This window comes from Coregonus lavaretus (assembly GCF_964263955.1).
Source record: "Coregonus lavaretus genome assembly, chromosome: 21".
NCBI lineage: Eukaryota > Metazoa > Chordata > Actinopteri > Salmoniformes > Salmonidae > Coregonus > Coregonus lavaretus.
The window spans coordinates 2,824,997-2,842,530 of NC_140008.1; the positions used below are offsets into that span (position 1 = coordinate 2,824,997).

Here is a 17,534-nt window from a genome sequence, read left to right on the forward strand (position 1 = left end):
TTATACATTCTACTAACTGACGTACTCAAAGCACTATTTTCTGTGAGGATTCTTCTCCACTCAACCAGCAGACAGAGTCCTTACAGATCTCCTGCCGTTCAGGGTAGTTTATAGAGAATTTCCTAAAGACCGACCCAGGCCCCAGCCCAATCTGAACAGGGTCCTGTTCATTAGGCACCAAACGGAACAAAACAGACTCAAACTGGGAATCGTCCGATCTGGACTTTGTCCAATAACAAAACGCTCATTTAAATTTCCTGTTGAAAATTTGTTTAAAATAAAAAATTCAGTTGTGTGCCCTAATGAACAGGAGCCAAAATCAAATCGGAGGGCGGAGGGCGGGGGACGGGTGCTAGAGACACTCGGACAGCACTTCGTGTCGGGATATGCCGGGGTTGGAGAGGCAGTCGTCGTTCCTCTGGCTTAGCTGAATCTTCAGATTCTCCACCTGAGGTTAATGAAACAAAGACCCAGAAAAACAGCGGATGAATGTATCCGTTTTGAATGATGTGTGTATTACATCGGCTACTTGGTTAAATAAAGGAAACTACATACATACGTGTGTTATTAAGTGCATGTTGAATGTTTCATGACGATAAATACCTCGTAATTGTGGAGGTACTCCTGGATGAGGTAGCGTTCCCGTTTGACCCTGGCCTTCACCCCAGCGGGAACGTCAGGAATCATCCATGCCACAAAGAACTTCACCATGAACACCACGTGCTGGGAGACAAGAGAAGACCAATCAATTAAATAATCAGGAAGTGAAGAGATGGAACCCAAACGTAACCTCTGGCTCACACTGGAAATACAGTAGCAACCCAAACGTAACCTCTGGCTGACATTTACATTATTTAGCAGACGCTCTTATCCAGAGCGACTTACAGTTAGTGAGTACATACATTATTATGATTATTTAATTTTTTTCATGGCCCCCCGTGGGAATCGAACCCACAACCCTGGCGTTGCAAACGCCATGCTCTACTGAGCTACATCCCTGCCATGCCATTCCCTCCCCTACCCTGGACGACGCTGGGCCAATTGTGCGCCGCCCCATGGGTCTCCCAGTCGCGGCCGGATACGACAGAGCCTGGATACGAACCAGGATCTCTAGTGGCACAGCTAGCACTGCGATGCAGTGCCTTAGACCACTGCACCACTGGGGAAAGCTCACATTTGGAATATAGTAGCAACACAAATGTAACCTCTGGCTCACTCTGGAAATACAGATAATATCCCCAATGAAGGCCAGCTTGGCAGCCAGGATGTATCTGTCCTACTTCCATGATAATGATGAAGGCCAGCTTGGCAGCCAGGATGTATCTGTCCTACCTCCATGATAATGATGAAGGCCAGCTTGGCAGCCAGGATGTGCCAGAACTGCATGGTGTGGGTGTACTGCTTCTCATGGCCTGGAGGGTAGCGGTAGTCACGATACCTAGAGGACAGGGAAACAGGAGTGGTTATAAACACACACGCTGCTTCTCATGGGCCGGGGGTTAGCGGTAGTTACGGTACCTACACGAAAAACACATTAAACATAATCCCCCTCCAATCCACACACCCCTATGCCAGAGCTCTGAACCATGCAGGGCTCTCCCCATCAGCGGTAAATACTACTACTACTTCTACTACTGCTACTGCTACTACTACTACCTACTACTACTACTGCTGCTACTACTACTACTAACTACTACTCCTACTCCTACTACTACTACTACTGCTACTGCTACTGCTACTGCTACTGCTACTGCTACTGCTGCTGCTACTGCTGCTGCTACTACTAACTACTGCTGCTACTACTACTACTACTACTACTAACTACTACTACTACTACTAACTACTACTACTACTACTACTACTAGTACTAACTACTACTACTACTGCTACTACTACTACTACTAACTACTACTCCTACTACTACTACTACTGCTACTGCTACTGCTACTGCTGCTACTACTACTACTACTACTACTACTACTACTACTACTACTACTTCTACTACTAACTACTACTAGTACTAACTACTACTACTACTACTACTTCTACTACTACTTCTATTACTACTACTTTTACTACTACTACTATTACTACTAACTACTACTACTACTACTACTACTACTACTACTACTACTACTACTACTAACATTACTACTAACTACTACTACTACTACTACTACTACTACTGCTACTATTACTACTTCTACTACTACTCCTATTACTACTAACTACTGCTACTATTACTACTACTACTACTACTGGTACTACTACTACTGGTACTAACTACTGCTGCTGCTACTACTACTACTGCTGCTACTACTACTACTACTGCTACTACTACTACTAACTACTACTGCTACTACTATTACTGCTGCTACTACTACTACTACTGCTACTATTACTACTAACTACTACTGCTACTACTATTACTGCTGCTACTACTACTACTACTACTACTACTACTACTACTACTACTAACTACTACTGCTACTAATATTACTACTAACTACTACTGCTGCTACTACTACTGCTGCTACAACATGTTACTACTGCTACTACTACAACTAGAACTACTACTACTACTGCTACTACTACTGCTGCTGCTACTACCTACTTCTACTACTCCTACTGCTACTACTACTAATACTATTACTAATACTAATACTACTATTATTACTACTACTACTACTATTCACACTACTACTGCTACTACTACTACTACTACTATTAATACTACTACTACTACCACTACTATGATTACTACTACTACTATGATTACTACTACAACTACTACTAATACAACTACTACTACTGCTACTACTGCTAGCACTGGTACTACTACTACTGCTACTACTACTACTACTACTACTACTACTACAGGAGATGGCAGCCGTTTTACGCCCCCCTAACCAATTGTACTATTATGTGTGTTTTTTCGCGTTATTTGTAATTTATTCTGTACATAATGTTTCTGCCACCGTCTCTTATGACCAAAAAGAGCTTCTGGATATCAGGACAGCGATTACTCACGTCGTATTGGACGAAGATTTTTTCTTCAACGAGTCGGACGCGAAGGATATCCTACAGACACCCGACAAGGCCCAAATCCCCGTCATTCACATGAGAAAGAGACTGAGATATGGTGGACGTAGGTCGGGGTACCTTGTAAGGATCCGACGGCGAGCGAGTAATCTGCCTCTACCATCAGTCCTATTAGCCAACGTACAATCATTGGAAAACAAAATAGACAACCTACGATCACGGATATCCTACCAACGGGACATTAAAAACTGTAATATCTTATGTTTCACCGAGTCGTGGCTGAACGACGACATGGATAACATACAGCTAGTGGGCTATACGCTACATCGGCAGGATAGAACGGCTGACTCCGGTAAGACAAGGGGTGGCGGTCTGTGTATATTTGTAAACAACAGCTGGTGTACAAAATCTAATATTAAGGAAGTCTCAAGGTTTTGCTCGCCTGAGGTAGTATCTCATGATAAGCTGTAGACCACACTATTTACCAAGATACTATTTTTCATAGCTGTCTATTTACCACCACAAACCGATGCTGGTACTAAGATTGCACTCAATGAGCTGTACAAGGCCATAAGCAAACAGGAAAACGCTCATCCAGAGGCAGCGCTCCTAGTGGCCGGGGACGTTAATGCAGGGAAACTTAAATCCGTTCTACCTTATTTCTACCAGCATGTTAAATGTGCAACCAGAGGAAAAAAAAACTCTTAGACCACCTTTACTCCACACACAGAGACGCATACAAAGCTCTCCCTCGCCCTCCATTTGGCAAATCTGACCATAACTCTATCCTCCTGATTCCTGCTTATAAGCAAAAACTAAAGCAGGAAGCACCAGTGACTTGGTTAATAAGGAAGTGGTCAGATGACGCAGATGCTAAGCTACAGGACTGTTTTGCTAGCACAGACTAGAATATGTTCCGGGATTCTTCCGATGGCATTGAGGAGTACACCACATCAGTCAATGGCTTTATCAATAAGTGCATCGATGACGTCGTCCCCACAGTGACCGTACGTACATACCCCAACCAGAAGCCATGGATTACAGGCAACATCCGCACTGAGCTAAAGGGTAGAGCTGCAGCTTTCAAGGAGCAGGACTCTAACCCGGACGCTTATAAGAAATCCCGCTATACCCTCCGAAGAACCATCAAACAGGCAAAGCGTCAATACAGGACTAAGATTGAATCGTACTACACTGGCTCCGACGCTCGTCGGATGTGGCAGGGTTTGCAAACTATTACAGACTACAAAGGGAAGCATAGCCGCGAGCTGCCCAGTGACACAGGCCTACCAGACGAGCTAAATCACTTCTACGCTCGCTTCGAGGCAGCAACACTGAAGCATGCATGAGAGCGTCAACTGTTCCGGATGACTATGTGATCACGCTCTCCTTAGCCGATGTGAGTAAAACTTTTAAGTAGGTCGATATTCACAAGGCCGCAGGGCCAGACGGATTACCAGGACGCGTACTCCGAGCATGCGCTGACCAACTAGCAAGTGTCTTCAGAGGTCCTGGATGGCAGGAAGCTTGGCCCCAGTGATGTACTGGGTGCATTGCGGTCGGAGGCCGAGCAGTTGCCAGCAGATGTGTTGTTACCTACCCTTGCCACCTGGGGGCGGCCCGTCAGGAAGTCCAGGATCCAGTTGCAGAGGGAGGTGTTTAGTCCCAGGATCCTTAGCTTAGTGATGAGCTTTGAGGGCACTATGGTGTTGAACGCTGAGCTGTAGTCAATGAATAGCATTCTCACGTAGGTGTTCCTCTTGTCCAGGTGGGAAAGGGCAGTGTGGAGTGCAATAGAGATTGCATCATCTGTGGATCTGTTGGGGCTGTATGCAAATTGGAGTGGGTCTAGAGTTTCTGGGATAATGGTGTTGATGTGAGCCATGATCAGCCTTTCAAAGCGCTTCATGGTTACAGACGTCAGTGCTACGGGTCGGTAGTCATTTAGGCAGGTTATCTTAGTGTCCTTGGGCACGGGGACTATGGTGGTCTGCTTGAAACATGTTGGTATTACAGACTCAGTCAGGGACATGTTGAAAATGTCGGTGAAGACACTTGCCAGTTAGTCAGCACATGCTCGGAGTACACGTCCTGGTAATCCGTCTGGCTCTGCGGCCTTGTGAATGTTGACCTGCTTAAAAGTCTTACTCACATCGGCTACGGAGAGCGTGATCACATAGTCATCCGGAACAGCTGGTGCTCTCATGCATGCTTCAGTGTTGCTTGCCTCGAAGTGAGCATAGAAGTAATTTAGCTCGTCTGGTAGGCTTGTGTCACTGGGCAGCTTCCCTTAGTAGTCTGTAATAGTTTTCAAGCCCTGCCACATCATAGACTGTTCTCTCTGCAACCGCACGTCAAGCAGTACCGGAACGCCAAAAGGCTTCATAACAGCTTCTACCCCCAAGCCATAAGACTCCTGAACAGCTAATCATGGCTACCCGGACTATTTGCACTGCCCCCCCACCCCACCCCACCCCATCCCCCTCTTTTACGCTGCTGCTACTCTGTTTATTATCTATGCATAGTCACTTTAACTCTACCCACATGTACATATTACCTCAATTACCTCGACTAACCTGTACCCCCGCACATTGACTCTGTACCGGTACCCCCTGTATATAGCCTCCCTACTGTTATTTTATTTTACTGCTGCTCTTTAATTATTTTTTTATTTTTTACTTATCTATTATTTACTTAACACTTATTCTTTCTTAAAACTGCATTGTTGGTTAAGGACTTGTAAGCATTTCACTGTAAGGTCTACTACACCTGTTGTATTCGGTGCATGTGGCAAATACAATTAGATTTGATTTGAACTATTACTACTGCTGCTGCCACACACACACACACACACACACACACACACACACACACACACACACACACACACACACACACCCGACACAGACACAGACACACACACACACACACACACACAGAAACACACACACACACACACACACACACACACACACACACACACACAGACACAGACACACACATACACAGACACAGAAACACACACACACACACACACACACACACACACACACACACACACAGACACAGACACACACACACAGACACACAGACACACAGACACACAGACACACACACAGACACATACACAGACACATACACAGACACAGACACAGACACAGACACACAGACACAGACACAGACACAGACACATACACAGACCTACCTGCAGGTGGTGATGACAGAGCTGTTGAACCATTCAGGGCTTTCTCCATCATCAGGCCGGTTGTCGTCAGAGAACCCAGAGATGTTGAACACCGACAGGCTATTGTTGATGTAGCCCTTCATAGAGAGATCGTTGCCAGGGCTGTAGGCATACATGTACACCAGCCGGGGAATCATGTCTGATGTGAAGGCTACGATGAACGCCTGAGGGGTGGAAAGAGCGGTTTTAGATATTAAAACTAACGTTAACAAAAAATATATGTTTATAGGAGGATTATAAGCACTGAATATAGGGAAAGTCCCATAGGTCGATATATCAAACAAGACCACAAGAACACAGCTTCTACTTGATTCTAGTATATTCTACTCTACTCTACTCTACAGGACCAGGACTGCTATACTAACGTTAGTAACAAACGAGAGCACGACCACTTCGTTGAGTATCTCTTGTCAGGCCCCTATGCTCAGGGCCTACTCTACACTCTATCTCTACTGTACTGTACTCTACTCTATACTACTGTACTCTATTCTACTCTACACTCTACACTCTACTGTACTGTACTGTATTCTATACTACTGTACTCTACTCTACTGTACTGTATTCTATACTACCCTCTACTCAACACTCTACTGTACTCTACTCTACACTGCTGTACCCTACTGTACTCTACACTATATTCTACACTCTACACTACTGTACTATACTCTACTGTACTGTACTATACTCTACTGTACTCTACTGTACTGTACTCTACTATACTCTACTGTACTCTACTGTACTGTACTCTACTATACTCTACTGTACTCTACTGTACTGTACTCTACTATACTCTACTGTACTCTACTATACTCTACTGTACTCTACTGTACTGTACTGTACTCTACTGTACTGTACTCTACTATACTCTACTGTACTCTACTGTACTGTACTCTACTGTACTCTACTGTACTCTACTGTACTCTACTATATTCTACTGTACTCTACACTATACAGTACTCTACAATATACAGTACTCTACAATATACAGTACTCTACTCTACACTCCACTGTACTATACTGTACTCTACTGTAATATACTGTACTCTACACTATACAGTACTCTACTCTACTCTACTGTATTGTACTCTACACTATTGTACTCTACTCTACTCTACTGAACTGTATTCTACTGAACTGTACTCTACACTCTACAATATTCTATTGTACTCTACACTCTACTCTACTGTACTGTACTATATTCTAATGTACTATACACTCTACTGTACTTTAGGACAGCCATACTCACGTTGGTGACGACTGAGAAGACGGCAACTCCGTTCAGTATTTCCTGCCAGGCTCCGATGCTGTGGGCCTTGGCCGCCACGGGCCGGCGGAACTGGGTGGTGAACTTCCAGGCATCCACTCTAACCTCTATGATGTTGTTCAACAGCGCCAGCAGGGGGGCCAGAGGGAAGGAGGCCACGAACAGAGTGATGAAACCAAACTGGATCACTGTGGAGGAGAGGAGAGGAGAGGAGAGGAGAGGAGAGGAGAGGAGAGGAGAGGAGAGGGGAGGGGAGAGGAGAGGAGAGGAGAGGAGAGGAGAGGAGAGGAGAGGGGAGAGGAGAGGAGGGGAGAGGAGAGGAGAGGAGAGGAGAGGAGATATGATGGTGAGTATTACATTTCTTTAGAGGGTATGGCTGTTTCTCAATCCATTGATTCTAAATTTCTTTAGAGGGTATGGCTGTTTCTCAATCCATGTTTCTAAATTTCTTTAGAGGGTATGGCTGTTTCTCAATCCATTGTTTCTAAATTTCTTTAGAGGGTATGGCTGTTTCTCAATTCTACTTTCCTCGATTTCTTGCATCCCCTTCCACTTCTCAAAACGCAATGGAGAAGATACAACGTCCCTCCCTCGGATCTCCTCCAAAACATTTTAATAAGGAGGTGAAGAGAGACGATACCAGGATTCAAGGAAAGACTAATTGAGAAAGCGCCTACAGCGCATTCAGAAAGTATTCAGGGTCCTTGACTTTTTCCACATTTTGTTACGTTACAGCCTTGTTCTAAAATGGATTAAATTGTTTTTTTCCCCCTCATCAATCTACACACAATACCCCATAATGACAAAGTTTTTTTTTTTGTCTGCAAATCTATAAAAAATAAAAAGACTGAAATGTCACATTTACACAAGTATTCAGACCCTTTACTCAGTACTTTGTTGATGCACCCTTGACAGAGATTACAGCCTCAAGTCTTCTTGGATATGACGCTACAAGCTTGGCACACCTGTATTTGGGGAGTTTCTCCCATTCTTCTCTGCAGATCCTCTCAAGCTCTGTCAGGTTGGATGGGGAGCGTCGCTGCACAGCTATTTTCAGGTCTCTCCAGAGATATTTGATCGGGGTTCAAGTCCGGACTCTGGCTGGGCCACTCAAGGACATTCAGAGACTTGTCCTAAAGCCACTCCTGCATTATCTTGGCTGTGTGCTTAGGGTCGTTGTCTTGTTGGAAGGTGAACCTTCACCCCAGTCTGAGGTCCTGAGCGCTCTGGAGCAGGTTTTCATCAAGGATCTCTCTGTACTTTGCTCCGTTCATCTTTCCCTCGATCCTGACTAGTCTCCCAGTCCCTGCCTCTGAAAAACATCCCCACAGCATTATGCTGCCACCACCATGCTTCACCGTAGGGATGGTGCCAGGTTTCCTCCAGACATGACGCTTGGCATTCAGGCCAAAGAGTTCAATCTTGGTTTCATCAGACCAGAGAATCTTGTTTGTCATGTTCTGAGAGTCTTTAGGTGCCTTTTGGCAAACTCCAAGCGGGCTGTCATGTGCCTTTTACTGAGGAGTGGCTTCCGTCTGGCCACTCTACCATAAAGGCCTGATTGGTGGAGTGCTACAGAGATGGTTGTCCTTCTGGAAGGTTCTCCCATCTCCACAGAGGAACTCTAGAGCTCTGTCAGAGTGACCATCGGGTTCTTAGTCACCTCCCTGACCAAGGCCCTTCTCCTCCAAAGAGTCTTGGTGGTTCCAAACTTCTTCCATTTAAGAATGAGGCCACTGTGTTCTTGGGGACCTTCAATGCTGCAGACATTTTTTGTTACCCTTCCCCAGATCTGTGCCTCGACACAATCCTGTCTCAGAGCGTCTACGGACAATTCCTTCGACCTCATGGCTTAGTTTTTGCTCTGACATGCACTGTCAACTGTGGGACCTGTGTGTCTTTCTAAATCATGTCCAATCAATTTAAACTCATTTCAGCTCATTGTTTAGTCTCATAGCAAAGGGTCTGAATACTTATGTAAATAAGGTATTTCTGTTTTTTGTTTTTAATAAATTTGCCAACATTTCTAAAAACCTGTTTTTGCTTTGTCCTTATGGGGTACTGTGTGTAAATTGATGAGGATTTTTTTTTATTTAATACATTTTAGAATAAGGCTGTAATGTAATTTATTTTGGGAAAAAGTCAAAGGGGTCTGAATACTTTCCGAATGCACTGTATATGCTACGTTTTTAGGGATAGATGTATGCTAAGTGGTTAGAGCTATATATATATATATATATGAAAATGGCAAGGCATATATGTATTGGTCTGTGTACTCACCCATCTCCAGGTACTCATAAAAGAGTCCCAGATGGCTAAAGTTCTGCAGGTCGTGGTCCTGCTCCCAGCGGCTGTACAGACTCTCTGGGTGGCTGCGGGCTTTACGGCTCCCCCACCAGTTCAGTAGCCACCTGGACGTATCGACACAGTGGTCAGAGGTACTGCTCTTCAAATTTGTGGCTAGAATGTATAGAAAGCTAAAGGGCAGAAGCCTAAGTTGATATCAGCATGCGTGACTCGAGTTTTAGCGCAGATCTTTCATTATTAATGATTTACCCCTCCAATTCCAAGTTAAGTCAGAGTACACACACACATCTTAAGTTAGGATTTGACCCCCCAAGATAACGTGTTTACTGACCTTAGATGTCGGTCGGCAATGTCAGAATGAATACTTACGGGACCAGAGCCTCCTGGACGTTACCCCACACCTGTTTGCCTGCCATCACTATGACCAGCTGAGTGGTCAGCTCAATGAGACAGCCACCGGGGTCACACTGGGGAAGGACAGACATGGGGTCAAGTCAAGTCCAGGTTTTCATCTTCCTCACAATGGGCAGAACTGGTTGCAGGGTCAAGTTGTACTGGTTGTATAAGGAACGTTTTGCTAACGTTGTTTTGGCAATCCGAAAAAAAAATATATATGTCCATCTGGTTGTAGCCAGGGTATCTGATGCGATAACAACTAAAAATACGACGTTTTGACCTTGTTATGAATTGGACGTGTTAAACTGGTTGTAGCAGGGACCGGTTGGTTGTAATTCTCGTTATATGACGTAGTAGAAAGTAAGCACTCCACCTCCTCGTTCCTCAGCTTGCTCCAGCCGAACATGTAGATGTAGTCTCCAGGACGGCCGACGAACTTCCCCTTGAAGAAGGCCACGTAGAAACAGGAAGAGTAGTAGTTGACAAACTGGAACAGGAACATTTTCACTGTCAGCTTGTTCTCGTACTCCAGGTGGGTCTTGGGGACCTCTGAGGAAAGCAACATTCACAACAAGGAGAGTCTACAATAAGCAATTGATTGTCTATTAGTAAATCAGCATTGATTCACTCAAGCAGTGCTGCGACTGTCTTTTAACGACGTCATTCCTATTGTCATTGTCAGGTTGCAAACTGGTTGTAAAAACACATTTTGGTATTGTCTTTTTAGCAACTAGAAATAAGTCTTTATCTGTTTGTAATCTGATTTAAAACAACAATCTTTCTCTCTACCCTGTTACCCATCCTACCTTCTCCCTATCTTACCCATCCTACCTTCTCCCTATCTTACCCATCCTACCTTCTCCCTATCTTACCCATCCTACCTTCTCCCTATCTTACCCATCCTACCTTCTCTCTATCTTACCCATCCTACCTTCTCCCTATCTTACCCATCCTACCTTCTCTCTATCTTACCCATCCTACCTTCTCCCTATCTTACCCATCCTACCTTCTCTCTATCTTACCCATCCTACCTTCTCCCTATCTTACCCATCCTACCTTCTCTCTATCTTACCCATCCTACCTTCTCCCTATCTTACCCATCCTACCTTCTCCCTATCTTACCCATCCTACCTTCTCCCCATCTTACCCATCCTACCTTCTCCCTATCTTACCCATCCTACCTTCTCCCCATCTTACCCATCCCACCTTCTCCCTATCTTACCCATCCTACCTTCTCCCCATCTTACCCATCCTACCTTCTCCCCATCTTACCCATCCTACCTTCTCCCCATCTTACCCATGTCAGTGATCCGGATGACTACTCTCTATCTTACCCATGTCAGTGATCCAGATGGCCACTCTCTCATACATCACATTGAGGATCATGATGATGACGAAGTTGATGCAGGACGCGGTGACAGAGGTGGCGAGCTGAGGGGTGATGAAGGAGCCCACCACGTGGATGTTGTTGGTGGGGCTGTCCTTCATGATGCTAGCAAATGCCGCGTACACAGCGAGACGGTACGCTATCACCCCGATGATACACGCTATGATCAGGGAGATCTGAGGGAGAGGAGGGGATTGGTGGAGAGAGGGCATAGGTGTGAGGGTGTACGTAAGGGACAGATACAATTCAGGAAGTCATGTGAAGTTGAAATTCAACTGAATTGACTGAATTTGAAATGGAAATGATGCCAAACCAAACAGTACATTGTTACACTAACTAGTAGAACAGAAACGGCTTCACACACAGACACAATCACCACCACATCAACACAGAATTAAATAGTAAATAATTAAAACAATAGCATCTAAAAAAAAACACTAAAGTATGGTGCACATGCTTATAAAAAAAAAAAACATGCACATTCAGCAACTAGTTCAGCCTATGACATTTATGCAATTACTCACACAGTTTTTGATCCATATGTATTGTAAAAGTATCTCTCAATACTATTTCCAAACATTTTCTACATTGTTCTGAGAAATATGGAAGATTTGTTGGTGTTGGTAAGGATAAGGATAAGGAGTGATGAGGATCATATGAAGAAGATACTGATGAAGAGGAAGGTGAGTTGAGTGAAGAAGAGACAGGAGGAGGGAGAGGAGGGGACAGGAGGAGGGAGAGGAGGAGAGGGAGGGAGAGGAGACAGGAGGAGGGAGAGGAGGAGAGGGAGGTAGAGGAGGAGACAATAGGAGGGAGAGAAGGAGACAGGAGGAGGGAGAGGAGGAGACAGAAGGAGGGAGAGGAGGAGACAGGAGGAGGAGAGGAGGAGACAGGAGGAGGGAGAGGAGGAGACAGGAGGAGGGAGAGGAGGAGACAGGAGGAGGGAGAGGAGGAGACAGGAGGAGGGAGAGGAGGAGACAGGAGGAGGGAGAGAAGGAGAGGGAGGGAGAGGAGGAGACAGGAGGAGGAGACAGGAGGAGACAGAAGGAGGGAGAGGAGACAGGAGGAGGGAGAGGAGGAGACAGAAGGAGGGAGAGGAGACAGGAGGAGGGAGAGGAGGAGAGGGAGAGGAGGAGACAGGAGGAGGGAGAGGAGGAGAGGGAGGGAGAGGAGACAGGAGGAGGGAGAGGAGGAGAGGGAGAGAAGGAGAGGGAGGGAGAGGAGGAGACAGGAGGAGGAGACAGGAGGAGACAGGAGGAGGGAGAGGAGGAGACAGAAGGAGGGAGAGGAGACAGGAGGAGGGAGAGGAGGAGAGGGAGAGGAGGAGACAGGAGGAGGGAGAGGAGACAGGAGGAGGGAGAGATGGAGACAGGAGGAGGGAGAGGAGGAGAGGGAGGGAGAGGAGACAGGAGGAGGGAGAGGAGACAGGAGGAGGGAGAGGAGAAAGGAGGAGGGATGGAGAGGAGGAGACAGGAGGAGGGAGAGGAGGAGACAAGAGGAGGGAGAGGAGGAGACAGGAGGAGGGAGAGGAGGAGACAGGAGGAGGGAGAGGAGGAGACAGGAGGAGGGAGAGGAGGAGACAGGAGGAGGGAGAGGAGGAGACAGGAGGAGGGAGAGGAGAAAGGAGGAGGGATGGAGAGGAGGAGACAGGAGGAGGGAGAGAAGGAGACAGGAGGAGGGAGAGGAGGAGACAGGAGGAGGTAGAGGAGGAGACAGGAGGAGGGAGAGGAGAAAGGAGGAGGGATGGAGAGGAGGAGACAGGAGGAGGGAGAGGAGGAGACAGGAGGAGGGAGAGGAGGAGACAGGAGGAGGGAGAGGAGGAGACAGGAGGAGGGAGAGGAGAAAGGAGGAGGGATGGAGAGGAGGAGACAGGAGGAGGGAGAGGAGGAGACAGGAGGAGGGAGAGGAGGAGACAGGAGGAGGGAGAGGAGGAGAGGGAGGTAGAGGAGGAGACAGGAGGAGGGAGAGGAGAAAGGAGGAGGGATGGAGAGGAGGAGACAGGAGGAGGGAGAGGAGGAGACAGGAGGAGGAGAGAGGAGAGACAGGAGGAGGGAGAGAAGTAGACGGAGGGAGAGGAGTAGAGGGAGGAGGAAGATGAGGAGAGGGAGGTTGAGGAATAAGATACAGAGTAGACTATAATGAATCAATGCTCACCCAGAATATGACGGTGGCTCCAGACAGGGATGTACGAGCACACTGGGATGTTACGGGTAAGTAAGGCTCCATCTCCTACAACACCGTAACCAAGCAAAGCAGGGACAACATGCACAGTCAGTCACCATGGTTACCAGACATGTCCTACCAGAGTTGGGTTCAATTCCATTTCATTCAGTAAACTGAAATTCTGATTCCAGTTTTTCCCTCATGGGAAGTTAATTGAAATGGAATGGACCCCAACCCTGTACCATAACTTCTGACCTGACCCCAGACCAGTCCACTGACCCACGGTAGCCCTTTCCTGGTGAATCCATGCTTTTATTAGCCAGGTCCCAGAGATAGTCAACGTCTATGGTTCTGGTCATAGTTGTGACCATGGCCATGGGATTTGGCTCTACAGCAGAACCAGATCTGGACCACCAGGCTATTAAACACCAACCCCGACTCTGTTTTAGCATTGGTAATTGATAACAGCAAGGCTTCCATGGTTCACCAGGTAAATCACTGCAGTCAGCTTCAGACATCTTCCATCCAGATGTGAGTAAGAAGCACAAGCCAGGCCTGCCAAACAACTCCTGCCAAACCCTCTCTCCACATCTCATCAAACTGGCATTCCACCTCCCTCTGTGCCAGTCTTACCCACAGCACCACGGTGGCCCAACACAGGAGCACTTTGCCCACCAGATCAGCTGCCGTCCTGTCAAGGACCCACTCCATCTCCTACAGTACGGTCACAGACAGGTGGAGGGTGAAGATGTGGAGGGTGAAGATATGGAGGGTGAAGATGTGGAGGGTGAAGATGTGGAGGGTGAAGAGGTGGAGGGTGAAAATGTGGAGGGTGAAGAGGTGGAGGGTGAAAATGTGGAGGGTGAAGAGGTGGAGGGTAGGGAGGTGGAGGGTGAAAATGTGGAGGGTGAAGAGGTGGAGGGTGAAAATGTGGAGGGTGAAGAGGTGGAGGGTGAAGATGTGGAGGGTGAAGATGTGGAGGGTGAAGATGTGGAGGGTGAAGATGTGGAGGGTGAAGAGGTGGAGGGTGAAGATGTGGAGGGTGAAAATGTGGAGGGTGAAGAGGTGGAGGGTGAAGATGTGGAGGGTGAAGATGTGGAGGGTGAAAATGTGGAGGGTGAAGAGGTGGAGGGTGAAGAGGTGGAGGGTGAAGAGGTGGAGGGTGAAAATGTGGAGGGTGAAAATGTGGAGGGTGAAGAGGTGGAGGGTGAAGAGGTGGAGGGTGAAGATGTGGAGAGTGAAGAGGTGTAGGGTGAAGAGGTGGAGGGTGATGATGTGGAGAGTGAAGATGTGGAGGGTGAAGAGGTGGAGGGTGATGATGTGGAGGGTGAAGAGGTGGAGGGGGAAGAGGTGGAGGGTGAAGATGTGGAGGGTGAAGATGTGGAGGGTGAAGATGTGGAGGGTGAAGTGGTGGAGGGTGAAAATGTGGAGGGTGAAAATGTGGAGGGTGAAGAGGTGGAGGGTGAAAATGTGGAGGGTGAAGAGGTGGAGGGTGAAGAGGTGGAGGGTGAAAATGTGGAGGGTGAAAATGTGGAGGGTGAAGAGGTGGAGGGTGAAGATGTGGAGGGTGAAGATGTGGAGGGTGAAGAGGTGGAGGGTGAAGATGTGGAGGGTGAAGATGTGGAGGGTGGAGATGTGGAGGGTGAAGATGTGGAGGGTGAAGAGGTGGAGGGTGAAGATGTGGAGGGTGAAAATGTGGAGGGTGAAGATGTGGAGGGTGAAGAGGTGGAGGGTGAAGAGGTGGAGGGTGAAGATGTGGAGGGTGAAGAGGTGGAGGGTGAAGAGGTGGAGGGTGAAGATGTGGAGAGTGAAGAGGTGTAGGGTGAAGAGGTGGAGGGTGATGATGTGGAGGGTGAAGAGGTGGAGGGTGAAGAGGTGTAGGGTGAAGATGTGGAGGGTGAAGAGATGGGAGGGTGAAGATGTGGAGGGTGAAGATGTGGAGGGTGAAGAGATGGGAGGGTGAAGATGTGGAGGGTGAAGAGGTGGAGGGTGAAAATGTGGAGGGTGAAGAGGTGGAGGGTGAAGAGGTGGAGGGTGAAGATGTGGAGAGTGAAGAGGTGGAGGGTGAAGAGGTGGAGGGTGATGATGTGGAGGGTGAAGAGGTGGAGGGTGAAGAGGTGTAGGGTGAAAATGTGGAGGGTGAAGAGATGGGAGGGTGAAGATGTGGAGGGTGAAGAGGTGGAGGGTGAAAATGTGGAGGGTGAAGAGGTGGAGGGTGAAGAGGTGGAGGGTGAAGAGGTGGAGGGTGAAAATGTGAAGGGTGAAGAGGTGGAGGGTGAAGAGGTGGAGGGTGAAGAGGTGGAGGGTGAAGAGGTGGAGGGTGATGATGTGGAGGGTGAAGAGGTGGAGGGTGAAGAGATGGGAGGGTGAAGATGTGGAGGGTGAAGAGGTGGAGGGTGAAAATGTGGAGGGTGAAGAGGTGGAGGGTGAAGAGGTGGAGGGTGAAGAGGTGGAGGGTGAAAAGGTGGAGGGTGAAAAGGTGGAGGGTGAAGATGTGGAGAGTGAAGAGGTGGAGGGTGAAAATGTGGAGGTGAGAATGTGGAGGGTGAAGAGGTGGAGGGTGAAGTTGTGGAGGGTGAAGAGATGGAGGGTAAAGATGTGGAGGGTGAAGAGATGGAGGGTGAAGATGTGGAGGGTGAAAAGGTAGAGGGTGAAGGTGTGGAGGATGTAGATGTGGAGGGTGAAGAGGTGTAGGGTGAAGAGGTGGAGGGTGAAGATGTGGAGGGTGAAGAGATGGAGGGTGAAGATGTGGAGGGTGAAGAGGTAGAGGGTGAAGGTGTGGAGGGTGAAGAGGTGTAGGGTGAAGAGGTGGAGGGTGAAAATGTGGAGGGTGAAGAGGTGGAGGGTGAAGATGTGGAGGGTGAAGATGTGGAGGGTGAAGATGTGGAGGGTGAAGATATGGAGGGTGAGGATGTGGAGAGTGAAGAGGTGGAGGGTGAAAATTTGGAGGGTGAGAATGTGGAGGGTGAAGAGGTGGAGGGTGAAGTTGTGGAGGGTGAAGAGGTGTAGGGTGAAGAGGTGGAGGGTGAAGATGTGGAGGGTGAAGATGTGGAGGGTGAAGAGGTAGAGGGTGAAGGTGTGGAGGGTGAAGATGTGGAGGGTGAAGAGGCGGAGGGTGAAGAGGTGGAGGGTGAAGAGGTGGAGGGTGAAAATGTGGAGGGTGAAGAGGTGGAGGGTTAAGATGTGGAGGGTGAAGAGATGGAGGGTGAAAATGTGGAGGGTGAAGAGGTAGAGGGTGAAGAGGTGGAGGGTGAAGATGTGGAGGGTGAAGAGGTGGAGGGTGAAGATGTGGAGAGTGAAGAGGTGTAGGGTGAAGAGGTGGAGGGTGATGATGTGGAGAGTGAAGAGGTGTAGGGTGAAGAGGTGGAGGGTGATGATGTGGAGAGTGAAGAGGTGTAGGGTGAAGAGGTGGAGGGTGATGATGTGGAGGGTGAAGAGGTGGAGGGTGAAGAGGTGTAGGGTGAAGATGTGGAGGGTGAAGAGATGGGAGGGTGAAGATGTGGAGGGTGAAGAGGTGGAGGGTGAAAATGTGGAGGGTGAAGAGGTGGAGGGTGAAGATGTGGAGAGTGAAGAGGTGTAGGGTGAAGAGGTGGAGGGTGATGATGTGGAGGGTGAAGAGGTGGAGGGTGAAGAGGTGTAGGGTGAAGATGTGGAGGGTGAAGAGATGGGAGGGTGAAGAGATGGGAGGGTGAAGATGTGGAGGGTGAAGAGGTGGAGGGTGAAAATGTGGA

The 17,534-nt window shown here is 47.9% G+C and overlaps 1 protein-coding gene across 1 annotated transcript; it reads right to left on the reverse strand.

Moving 5' to 3' along the window:
• Positions 1–304: 304 nt before the first annotated feature.
• Positions 305–14,514, reverse strand: LOC311148690 (anoctamin-5-like; the record flags this gene model as incomplete). The annotated part of the gene is made up of 11 exons (XM_084185669.1): positions 305–448; positions 604–723; positions 1,333–1,438; positions 6,248–6,450; positions 7,533–7,738; positions 9,831–9,961; positions 10,227–10,324; positions 10,627–10,802; positions 11,588–11,816; positions 13,795–13,869; positions 14,437–14,514. 11 exons carry the CDS (start codon positions 14,512–14,514, stop codon positions 353–355), a joined length of 1,518 nt encoding a protein of 505 aa, XP_084041795.1. The 3' UTR covers positions 305–352.
• Between the last annotated feature and the right edge of the window lie 3,020 nt (positions 14,515–17,534).